Source organism: Zerene cesonia, chromosome 3, assembly GCF_012273895.1.
Source record: "Zerene cesonia ecotype Mississippi chromosome 3, Zerene_cesonia_1.1, whole genome shotgun sequence".
In the NCBI taxonomy this organism is placed as follows: domain Eukaryota; kingdom Metazoa; phylum Arthropoda; class Insecta; order Lepidoptera; family Pieridae; genus Zerene; species Zerene cesonia.
The window spans coordinates 1,208,771-1,222,285 of NC_052104.1; the positions used below are offsets into that span (position 1 = coordinate 1,208,771).

Genomic DNA, 13,515 nt, shown 5'->3' on the forward strand with positions numbered 1-13,515 from the left:
TTATTTTTTTTTAACAATATACTGCCAAAATTATTTTGTTTTTATACCCAGTCAACACGGGCGCCGCCTGGATAAATCAAACAAGAAATTAAATTATGTATTGTCCTTTTGAATTTTTAATCGAATTCATGAAATTTGCACTTACACTTTTTATTTACATCATACTCAAAATATTGTATTATACCTATCTATATATTAAATGCAGATGTTGTAACAACGATACCAAATCTAAACATGAAACGGTCATGAATAGAAATCGTTCGTTAAATTGTATTTCCGCGGTTCGTGACCGTCTCGCATGCCCCATCCCAAGTCGCAAAGTTGCCGACCATAAACAAGGTTTATGTCATGTGTCAAAGCAGCCATCTTGCGTCGACGAAAACGCGGGAATTGAAAAAAAGCGTGCGTTGCGTCGTCGTCATAGAGTCTAGAATGTTTCGCAAATTCCCCAACTCGGCATAACATTTCGCGGACGCAAACTGTTTTGTTATAAATCCCAGTCACCATATCGATTGTGCCAACTTGTGCTTATCCCCAATCTCGATTCGTTCGTAATCGACGTGTTATCGAATCCTCAATAACTCCAACTGTTCCATCAAACGATTTGTTAGCGGTCGGTGTTCTGTTGTTTACATATTTACAACTATAGCTACTTTGTTTAAGTGCTTTAATGAAAAGCTTTTTCACCTTTTTATTAATTTAAAGAGCATCATCATATTATAAGCAACAGAACATCTTCATAGCTATATGCCAATTTTTACCCGACTACGGATGAAGGTGGGTTAGTTTCAAGATGAAAATATATGTCATTGAATGGTACTGTGTGGAGTATCAAATAAAAGGGCTTAATGAGTTCTTTTAAAATAAATACATGTTACTAGGTTTTGCTCACTGCTTTACTTGCATTCTCTCAATAAAATTTTCATTTATTTTATTTTTACGTAGTCTGGTTTTAGTTTTTGAAATTTTTGTTTATTGTTGACTTTTTAATGAAATTACGTCACACATTTTTATAACCCTATTGCATGATATTTGGATTATTATAACATCAAAATTCTATACAAATGTATTTAATACTATAAAAATTTTTAAATTAAAATAATGCGTAATCGAAGAATTTTATAAGACGGACCATTATTATGATGCGATACGTTGAAGATTATGTAGGTATACCTACAAAAGTTTTGACATTATCACTACCTAGGTAAGCTTAAACATTATGTATATATTTTTTTTTAATGTCATAACGGGCAGCTGAGCTGGTGGTTCGCCTGATTAGTATTTTATTGCTTTGCATAAAAATGAAATGCCCTAGGAACATTTTTCATGAAACACGCACCAACTGTGCGTGTTAGTAACATCACAGATAACATAATACTATACCGGTAGTAACATCTACTAAAAAAAATGTAGCTAAAAGACGCTTTAATAATATAAATGTAACTATATTGTTTCACTATAATAGTACAGAGTACACGTAAGAAAATTATATTATCCTAGCGATCCCAATCACGATCATAAGATAAACTCATTAAATTTTTGCAAAGTCACCGATCTTTGATAAGTGTTCTAAGTTTGATACATTTCGTTTAAATCAATAAGTTTTAAGTACAAATATTTAAATTAAAAAACACATTTATTTGAATGGTACGTAATGTGATTTTGTAAGTTTTAAAAGAATTAATTGAAATCTTATTGCATGGTTTTGTCGTGATAGCGTGGTGCTTAAAGCCATGACGTCTGACCCAAGTTGATATTAACGCTCGTTCGATGCACCGGTGACATTATAGCTATCTGTATTATTTGCGGAAAATTATTGTTATTATTTGAAACAGAGAAATATTTCTTTTTATAATTTTAGGGTACGTTACGATTCACTTTTATAATAATTAGTTACTGATTTACTTGCAGTATTCGTAGCTTTAATGTCGCTCGAAATTCGACCATTACCTACCATAAACAAAAGAGCTTACGCGCATGTGTGCATCAAATGTGCCATATTGTTTGAATGAATCATAATCCAAAATTTATATAAATATCGTAAAAAAAATTATTTTTATGCATTATTTAAAAAAAACATCCATATGGTTGGTCCATCTGGATGGTTGACGGTTCACCACCGTACGCTTCACCCGCAACTTCTTTCCGCGTACGGTGAAGCTTTGGAACGATTTACCAGCTACGGTGTTCCCGAACAATTACATTGGGGCATCAAGAAAAGAGCGTATATGTCCCTGAAAGGCCGGCAAAACACTTGTAACACCTCTTGTGTTGCAAGTTTTTATGGGCGGTGGTGACTACTTAACATCAGGTGGCCCACCTGCTCCTTTGCTTGCTCTGCCATAAAAAAAAATAACATTAACCTTCTACACTCTTTCTGTAATACAAATGATAAACTACAAATGCGCTAAATTTCGTACAACTCCATCGAAGCGTTTTCGTAGAAGTGATAGAAAGTTTCTGCCTGACGAAGGTAATATATATATCGTAATAGATCTATCGAAAATATGGAAAGACAGATATTGATTTGCATGTAAAATGCAGATATTATTTGTGTAAAAATAATTTGACAGAACTCAATAAAATTGAGGTGTATCTTCCCCACCTTCCCATATACTAAGAACATTACTGAGCTGACGAAAAGTAGGTAACTTTTCGTCAACTCACAAATAGGCCCATCCCCTTTACCAATATCATAATACATTATGTATATCGAAAAGTATCCTCATGAGGTTAATAGAATATAAAATGCAAATATGTATCAGTCACTACGTATTTGTTTTTTTTTCACGGCACAGCGGAGCAATATTGAGATATGATTTTGTGTCTGGATATAGTTAAGAGGCTAGAGACATGGCTTAATTATTTTCACGGTGAATCATCTTATACCTACGCGCTTCCGCTCGCGGAATTAAAGTAAGTTCCTATAACTCAGCTTCAGTTTACCACCGCCCATGAAGATTTGGAGAGGCGTAAGGTCAATTTCAGACCTTACGCATTTACAAATGGATTGCTGACTTTAAATTGGGAAGGGATTAAGAAATGATTGTCGAGAGGTATAAAGGAAAGGATTGGGAAGGGCAAGGAAAAGGACAAACACAATAGCATGCTATTATTATACACCGGTTTTCTGGGGGAGTGTGGTACATCCCCGGTGCGAGCTGGCCCAATTCGTTTCGAAGCGAGCTCGACTTCCACTCACAAAATTTAATCGGTAGTAAAAACAACAAAAAAATGAATCTAGAAGAAGTCTAATTGTATAAATAAATGTTTGATATTTCGTTTGAGTTTTAACATACGTTTATAATTACATTTAATTTATGGGTCTTCTCTGACAGGAGTCCTATGTGCCAGCAGTGGGAACATGTATGGGCTGATGATGATGATGACGATGGGTTTTCTCTAATCAAATAAAAGATCACAAAATTTCTTAATTTGATACATTAGGTGCTGTCCGAAAAAATCCTTGTAAAATATAAGAAGCAGGTATGTGTTATATAATATTTAGTAAATATAGATATTACAGTAAAGATAAATGTTCTCATATCTAATGAAATAATACACAAATAAACTATCATAAATCAGCTTTAAAAAGATAAGTTAATGTATTCTACATGATTAACAATAATAATCATAATTTGGAAGTATACCTAAATATGTGTAGTCCAACTAATATAACAAAACGCGAAAGTTTGTAATTATGGATTGATGGATGGATGTTTGTCACTCTTTTACGCGAAAATAGCTTATTGTATCGTATGAAAATTGGTACTCTCGTCTCGTCTGTCTGGTTTAGCATATGGGCCACTTTTTACCCGGGAACCAGGCGAGTGACGCCGCAGGTTACGGCTAGTCTAGTATAAAGGGTCTGTGGTGTATTCATTATACCTACTCCTACATGGGTCCAATGAAGATACCAATAGTAGTCTGAAGTAGCATTGGTTTGGTATCAACATTGCTCCATTGCTCCTTCCTTAAAAAGTCGAGTTAAATCATTTGTCAATCAAAGTAATTCGATAGCATATAAAGACGAACGTTGTTACTTTCGCATACAATATTAATAATATCTCGTTGCAGCCTTTTAGGACGTCCACTTTTGGATATAGGCCTCCCCAATAGATTTCCAAAATGACCGATCACCAGCGACCTGAGTCCAGCGACTCCCTGCCACTTCAATCAGGTCCATCTTGTTGAAGGCCGTCTCACGCTGTGATGTCCTGTACGCAGTCACCATTCGAGAACCTTTCTGCCCCAACGGCCATCGGTCCTTCGGGCTATGTGCCCGTATATATATTTATAATATATGCCCGGTATAATTGAGAATTGATTTAAAATAAAAACAATTTTAAAATTTAAAGTAAATATTCAATAGAACCCATCTACGCTTCAGCGCTCGATGATTACCGTTGCTTATCATAGGTCAGTTCCGATGGCGGAGCGAAGGTTGCCGATAAATGCCCACGATTTCGTGAGGTGTACTACACATGACAATGATATGTGAACTTTGGATCTTGAAAAATAAGCGTATTGTGCGTGTATGAAAAACACGTGGACACGTCTGATACAATTATTTGGTGATATTTTGCCTATTATTTTGTTATTATGAGGTTATTTCTTATTTAAATTGTATGACTTTCTTCTTATAAATAAGAAATAAATACAAGAATAAAAATACAAATTTTTAGCTTTTACTACCTTGTACTCTTTAGAAGTGGTAACTGGCCTTTGACAGTTGCTCTATTAATGGATAATTATGTATTTTAGGAAGGTAATAATGATTCAAAAATAGAATATTGCTAGTGAATATTTACTGATAAAAGCACGAGTTATTAAGAATTACCTTCCTTTCGGTTTAAATATTCAATACTCAGCATTCATAAATGAGTTATGCACTCATATTACCAAGTCATTCACTGTTTTTGCTTTTCGCTATAGATATTTATTTCATTATTTAATAAAGGTAAAATTGGGTAGGATCTGTAAGAACCCAGGTTCCGCGTGAGCGAAAACATAGGTTGTAGACTAAAGTGAGTTATCTATTATACCTAATTTATAATCAGCAGGCGTCCGTCCCTTAAAAATCACGCCATCGAAACGTGACAATATGATTAGAGCGAACAAGTTAATTAGCATTTCACTAATTGAAGAGCCATAATTATATTTACATGGAATTTATCTTGTTTTGAGCACCGCATCAACTTCCGTTTGGTTTCATTATATTCCATACGTTAATCGGTGAATGGGTAAATTGTAAAAATTAAAGTATTTTTGTGTATAATATGCAACTGGGAGTATGATAGTAGTCTATTAATATATTATTTTAATAACTTATTATGGATTATAAGAAAATCAATCATAAAAGGATAATCAAATTTTGTATGGTAGGTAACAATATTATATTTATTCTATCATGCTTAAATTTCTAACCACTCACAAACATCATAATGAAATACTTACATGTAAATTCTACTTTATCGCTAAGGTGATAAGGCTTTAATTCGCCTGGTTTCTACTGTGACTGGCAGCTTTATGTGATAACTTAGATAGAAAATATTCCATTCATGTTTTAAATTCTACGTCGTAATAGTTGTTAGATACAAGCTTTTTAAATAGGCATTGATATAATCCCTACATAATTTATTGAAAGGACATAGATTCTGTTTTAACACTGATTGGATTCCTTTTTTGACGTCAGTTCAAGAGTACTGTTAAGTTTGTAAGGAAATGTAAGACAGAGCTGATCTCTGAATTAAATAAGTACTGAATAATACTTAATTATATTTTTCTTCTCTAATACGACGCTGTTTTTCTGCATGCAAAGAAAACAGCGTCACACCGGCTTCCACGCCTTTTACACGCATAAAAACAAGCATGTGTGTTATCAGTTACCGCAATTTATATTAGCTACAATGAATAAAATTATCTGCTTAATGTATATTTTAATTTGTAACCGGATTTTATAATTACACCGCAGATGACTCAAAGTGTGTATTGTTTGCCCAGAAATAAATAATTACGAATAAACAAATGAGCTGTGTGACATCAATTAAACATTTCGAATGTTCGAAGTCACGTAGTCTCTGCGTTTCATTCACGGCCATAGATAAATTTTAAAAAATAGATATTGCGGCAAATGGGAAAATTTCGACTATACGCACTTCCCGTAAAATTTATTCAGTTCATTTGTTTGTATCCCTAACGAAGATTGATGGATTAAAAAGACCCAATAAGGAAGAATACCAGCTGAAGCACCTTTTACTTGAGTATGAATTCTTTGAATTGAATAAATAAAGATATACGTCTTGCATCCACTCTACACCCTACAAAGGAATGTGAAATATCTTATTAAACACCATAAAATATAAGTAGCTAAAAATTTTTTGTAAAATCACATAAAAAACCTAATTGCATACATACACTTTGTTTCTGATAAATAATTCGAAATTCAAAGTCTGTACATATCCGGACCCGGACCACACTTAATGTTGGACATATATTATATATCCAACATTAAATGTGGTCCGGGCAATCACTTTCTGCATAATTACCAATCACTTGAACTATACGTTTCAAGAATTTTATACGCTATCATCAAAGCATCGCAGAAAATAGATTTAGTTAACTTAATGGTTTTTACAGTTGATCATGTCAACCGTTCTTTAATATCTGATCGATTAGATATATGAATTGATTAAGTAATTAATTATAAATCATCAAAAAATAATCATAGTTACAAACCGCAAAAGAAACACATTAGTTGTCTATCTTAGTTTTTTACTACGGTTTTATGTGAAGATAGCATACCAATCTTAAATGAGGAATCTACAATTCATAATTAATTAGAAATTCTTATTTTAAACCCAGTATTATAGCTCCAAATAGGTTTTAGTTTAAAAATTTTAAACAGAAGAGATTGAATAGCCAACTTACCGGCATATCTTCAAAAAGCCCGCGTATTCCTCCCGCGCCCGCCCTAGCGTCTCGAACAGTCAACCTGCACTGTGCCAGCTCACCACCTGGCCCCATCTGAAGCCTGATCGCGTGACCGCCGCCATCCACATCACCCTCCAAACCTTCAACTTTCCACTCATCCACAACAAAGTCCAAATTCCCTCGTTGTTTTTCGTCCATATTCAAATTTGATGTCTCCTCGGCATCCGCATTCGTTATGATAATCGCAGGTACCGCTACTCTATTTACTTCCCTATTATCATCTGTAATAGAATTAAAATTGAGTTGATCTCTTTTCCAAAATTTTTCCTTTATCGAATTAATAACTGCTTTTCTTAGTAGTTCAAGCTTCGCTTTTGATTGTCTTTCCCTCCATTTCTGAAGGACTATGTCTTTCGGATATCTTATTCTTTTAATACTTTTACTGTTTTTTAATAACGATTCACTTTCTGTGTTTGTTTTCATTATGCATTTATAAGGCTTTTCTTGGTTAATTTGATTGAATTCCGATGTTTCTTTAGGTTCTTCATAGATATTCCACCACATTACTCCTGCTTCGTCTATAGGTGCTCTAGATCTTGCTTCTAACAATGGCTGAATATTATCGGTCATTTCAAAATCTATAAGTTTTCTATATCTGTATTGTAAAACATCTACAAATGGGGCCAGGAACGAGAGAAAACACTTCTACGCATATAATATACCTACTGGAAATCTAATATTAATAAATTTATGCTACATGTCTGAATTCCAAGCCTTCAGGTGTCTGAATAAACTCGAAAGATTAAAAACTGCATGTCATTCACCTTTCCACATACGTAAATTAGACATAGCAAGTTCCACCCTTTTCATTGGAAAACTATCGTTCTAATTTTAGTACAATAGCAGGTGTCCTGATTAATTGATCGCGTATCCTTTCGTGGTTGAAGTAAATTATGTTTTTCCAGTAAGTAGGTCAATAAAATTCGATAAAGGACTAGCTGCGCCCCGCGGTTTCACCCGCGTGAGTCCATATCCCGTAGGAATATCGGGATAAAAAGTTGCCTGTATGTTATTCCGGTTGTCCAGCTGCCTATGTACCAAATTTCATTGCAATCGGTTCAGTAGTTTTTGCGTGAAAGAGCAACAAACACACATACATCTTTACAAACTTTCGCATTTATAATATTAGTAGGAAGAAGGATTTAAGGTACAACCGAATGCGTCATGGTTTGTGTGCCTTAGAGTTTACAATTTACATATAATTTTTAGAAAAAATTAAAAGAACAGAATAGAATGGTGTAGATCCTTAGATGTAGATTCGTAAATTGTAGAATATATAGTCCTCACCAAACTATCTAGCACATAATAAAAATTGTGGTAGCTACGCATTTGATCCACATTATACACAAATAAATTTGGACATTTTGTACCTACTGTTTACAATCTCTACAATAAAATAGTAATGGTGCGACCATTTTTGTAGACTTCATGTAGATTTAAAATCAATATTATAGAGCATTTAAGATATACTTAGAAATGTAATGCACTACCCTCCGAAGCAAAAGCGTTGGTATATGAGTTATTTACTTTATTCTTTCTACTTAGATTAATTTAAAATCCAATAAATTTTTAAATAAAAAACGAAAAGCCAATTCTACATTTTCATACTGCTTAAATTTCTGCCCCATCATAATGACCAATGACCTTTAACAGCATACTGTTAATGATATGTATATTACACAAGTGTAATCGCAAGTAAATCAACATCCAATTAATGTCACAATATTTGAGATGTCTGGGTACGATGTTCAACGAACTTATGGATGTGATGACTAGATAATGTTCAAGTTTTAATATACCTAACAACATGAATTAGTCGGGAGATATTTTGTTTTGTATTTGCATGAAAATACCTTCAATAGTCAATTCAGTAGCTACGTCCGGAACAAAATACGATTATTTTATAATTTTTTTTAATCAAGTGAGTAACAAAAACTAAAACTATTTAATAAGTAATTACTTAAATGTAGATTTTCACACTCGTAGCGCGTTGCTACGACGTAGCGTAATTGTAATGAGCAGTCTAATATATAAATTGTCATGTCCTAAAATTTAGGCTAAAACTGCTAAGTTTCCTAACGAATAAATATTATTATTACAATACTTGGAATTATCCAAACACGTGGTCTAAATCTGTGAAATATTTTCCACGTCATAACAGTTCTTGAATCAATATACAAACCAATTGATAAATATTTTTTTCCGCGTCAAATAATAAGCTAACCGTGTAAATAGGTCGTAACGTCTAGCAATGTGGACTTTGTACGTCTGTGCCGATGCACTCGCAGTTTTCAAGAAATTGACATTTAAGTACCTAGTAACCACACAATATAGTATCGAGTAATGATAGTACAAGATACAATTTATTGTCTCAAAGTTTATTTATGTGAAATATTTTATAGACGGCTCATTTATTTGCCTTGCACATTATGGAGATCGTCGTAAGCAAATAAGGAAAGTTAATTGATAGGCGAATATGTGCTTTGTAGTTATGATATATGGCTTAATTCGGAGTCGAATTTTCGAAATTTTCGAATATTTTCTTATATAATTCACAATTATTGCTTATTGCATAAAATATATGTATCAATGACACAGATTGATAAAATGATACCTACCTACTACGTAAGTAGCAGTGAATTCTTCATAACTTCTATTTATATATAGACGCTGCAAATATAGCAGCGACCTACTTACATTATAACTGTTTACGTATTATAATTTTTTTTTTTTTGTATTTGCTGTAAAGTATATAATTGTTATAATGTTTACAGTGATAAAATTAAAAGGATGTCTACGCAGAGTCTGACTTATTGACGCAGCCTTGGACAATGAACCCAGATATAAAAAATGTTATCTTCTAATCATGACTACTGAGTTTATTGATAGTTTAGCTTACGCCCTTTTATACTAACGCGCAATTAAATGTGTGTATATTTACCTAACCCTAGATAAAAATCACGTGAAAAAAATGGTTTGAAGTATGTTAAAATTTACAAAACAATTTTTAAAATTTTCATATCAGACACACTGTGAATAGACAAAAATGCATAAATAATTTAAAAAGGATATGAGTGAGAGATGATAATACATGTGATTTTTTAACGATTTAAATTTCCTTCCAGGCTTTTACGGCTCTCATTTTATTCGAATTTGATAATGGCTTCTCTTAAACCCTCACCCTTCACAGTTTTCTGGATGTATAATTCACTAAGATCGGGCACCGCGTGAGGAGCATGCAGCACGATGGTGACAGCTTGCGTATCATTAGACGGACCACACGATTCTCACTAACATTAAGAAAAATGAAACAGGAAAATTACTGGAACTTAATGAAGGACACAATTTACATAGTACTGTATAAGTATAGGAAAAGCCTGGAAGAAACATGATATATCCAATGAAAGTAGTACTTTATTTGAAACTAGCTTTCACCCGTGAAGACAAAGGAAATTCCCATAAATGGGACTCTGGCTTTAGAGCATTATATATTCACATTTTCGCGTTTGTAATATGAAAAAGGATTGTTCAAATTTTCCTCGAATATTTTTTTATAGCCGCTACTTCATTTAAAAAACAGTTTCTGCGACACAAATATTGTATTAAAGTAATTAAATTATTACGTCATGGTACAAAGTCTTGCTGAAATGTGTTATGTCTCCAATACTGTATAGGTCATAGATTATCATAAAAACCGGACATAGGGGTTTCTAAGTATGTATGCTTTATGCGATATGCTAATTGTTATGTCCTTATTTAAGATATTTATATAATGATTACTTAAAATGTAGTAGGCTATTTTTAGAACCAAATAATTAGTAAAAATTCCCTCATAATTTTATCATTGTCACGTGAAAAACGTATGACTGCACGTTTCAATATGAATGGTAATTCTTAAGATGATATTTTTTATGATAAATAAGGGTACTTTTTGCGTCATAGGCGGCAAAACAGCTGGAGGGTCGGCCGATGCTAAGCGCTACTACCGCCAATCAACATTTGCGGAGGCGTAAAACCATTCGCGGCGGCCTTACGTCTCTGCAAATGTCTTGCCAACTTTGAAGAAGAACCGACTGAATGAAGACGACTGAATGAAGATGACTGGGATGAGTAATAAAAAAAGACACGGGTCTTCCAGATTCATATATTTTTCATTTGAAAACCTGAATATATCTGTACTAATAGTACACAGATAATTAAGTAATTTGAAAATGTTCACATGAAAAAACTGAATCCAAACGGCTCTGCATTGACCCGTAGGAAATTATTTTTTATTATTGTAATAAAATCGTAACCGGAACTACTAGTAGTTCTAGAAGATTAGATAAACGTGACTGGTTATAACTGGTTAAATTATGATTGACGATTTATTTCACACTAGCTCCGCCCACGTAAGTAGTCAAAGAAAATTCTTATGAAAATGAGGTATTACGCCGTGGTAAAAAGAAGCATATGCCATGGCATCATCGCGACGTGAACGTAAGACAAACAAACAACAAGCACACTTTCGCATTATAAATATTAGAAAGGAGCTAACGAGCATTATAATCTTTATCTCGAAAACGCATGCAACTTCTTTGTAGTTAATTTATCCATAGATTTGTGGAGCACTGAAGCTCTCATTCCTACCATCTAAAAGACGTTCGATTTGACCGGCAATTAAGAAAAACACCTCACCATTCACGCGCACGTGTTTTTTATTTATCTATATATTTATCACACGTGCAGGGCTCGTATCTTTTGTGGCAAGTGATTATATGAACCTAATTACCGAATTTAGAAGTAACTTTATTATTTGTACTCTGTACCAGATAATGTGAGCTTATGCTTAGCAGTAAACATAATTGTGATAATGTTATTGAAGGAATGATAGAGCTGGAAAGTATTTTAATTGCGTCATTATTTATTATTGTGTACAAAACACCATTATCGGGTCCATCGTCTATCACTCGGGAACTTGCCAAAAATTTATCATTGTTATTTTTAAAACGAAATTAAAATTCCCTCTACAAATTAACAACTTTGTTAATAAACCTAAGCTTTATAGGCTTCAGGACTGGAATAATTAATGGCCATCCAAAAAAGAAAGCAGTGTAACGCCATAATTTTATAGATATAAAGTAACGAAAATGTACCTTGCTGTATTGAACGTTTCCATTTTTCAAGAAATTAGTTTTCTCCATTTATCTCTCTCCATAATTGTAACAGTCTACATGATACGTATTTGGTTAGCAACAACATAATCAACAGTTATAAGTTGGTAACCTAAGTAGGTACTTAAAATAAATTAAGTAATCCACTGATATATCGTCGTTATCAAAATGAGAATGTAGGTACCTACCACGTGACCTGCACTGGACAATTTCTTCGCTTGGCCTTGCCAATAGCTACCAAGCCTTAACATAATCATTTTAATATGTAGGTACTTTGCTTCGTGTATCGTGAGTTGTCTCCGTAAAGGATCATCGTAAACATTGTGCGTGTCTGTTAAATCGATACGAATTGGAAAACAGGCTAATGCATATCCTTTTAGTCATGAAATGTATGAAGCATGGATTTATAGTTTCTACTTGTATTTGTATTATTTCTAGAACAAAACCAGCCAGGTGTTAGAGTGACAGTTTGGAAATGATTGATAAAAAATATGATATTAGCAATGTGTTGAACAAATTAACAAAAATTATTTAGTTCTTACTTATTGAGTGAAAATTTGAAAGAATTTACCAACTCAAAGTACATATGAAATTAATGCATTTCATTTTTTATCCCCTATGATTACAAGCCGATTAATAGGTATTGTGTTGGTTTATTAAAGGAAGTTTCCTTAATTAGTACCTACAGATTGCAGGAACTCTGCAGTTACTAAAAAAAACAGTCCATTATTTTAAGTAAGATTAAAAAATGTGTCATAAAATCGTCAACCGGTGCATGTCCATAATTAATCCAGGTCATATATAACTAATCTATGTTATCTAGACTTTCAATATTATCTATCTCTTTCGTTAAAATAACAGTCTATATAATTACATTATTATACTTATACTTAATCTCTGATAATAATACTTGAATAGAACAAATGTAGGTATACCTTTAGTCGTCATAAGATAGAACCGTGAGAACTATTGATATCAAGATTATGTTATACCGTAGCCTTAGGTATACATTTATTAAAGACAATAAATACATCCTTAGTATAATAATATACTATAAGTAGCATAAGGCTTGGCCTCCTTTTAAACCTAGGTATTAATCTGGGATTCGATTCCTCGTTAGTTAACTAAATACAAAATATGATTAAACGAAATAAAAGGCTGCACTTGAAGACGCGCGATAATTTAAACGTAATTATATAAAAAACGTTAAAATCTTCACCAAAATCAGTGGCTATGACCACTCGGGTTGCATTGTTCTTTTTTCACAGGCATATTTTTTTTAGCCAACGACGTATCGTTTCCTGAAAAAGACATTTTACAATATTTTTACACTTCATCTTAACTAGCTGTATACAATTATATTTTTTCC

At 33.1% G+C, this 13,515-nt stretch overlaps 1 protein-coding gene across 1 annotated transcript in view; it reads right to left on the reverse strand.

Moving 5' to 3' along the window:
* Positions 1-7,563, reverse strand: part of LOC119839033 (rootletin) — a 35,033-nt gene extending 27,470 nt beyond the window's left edge. The window contains exons 1-2 of the mRNA XM_038365207.1: positions 7,398-7,563; positions 6,931-7,214 (exon numbers count right to left, since the gene is read on the reverse strand). Coding sequence (XP_038221135.1) covers positions 6,931-7,214; positions 7,398-7,563 — 450 coding nt within the window. The remainder of the gene's footprint in view (positions 1-6,930; positions 7,215-7,397) is intronic.
* Positions 7,564-13,515: the final 5,952 nt, after the last annotated feature.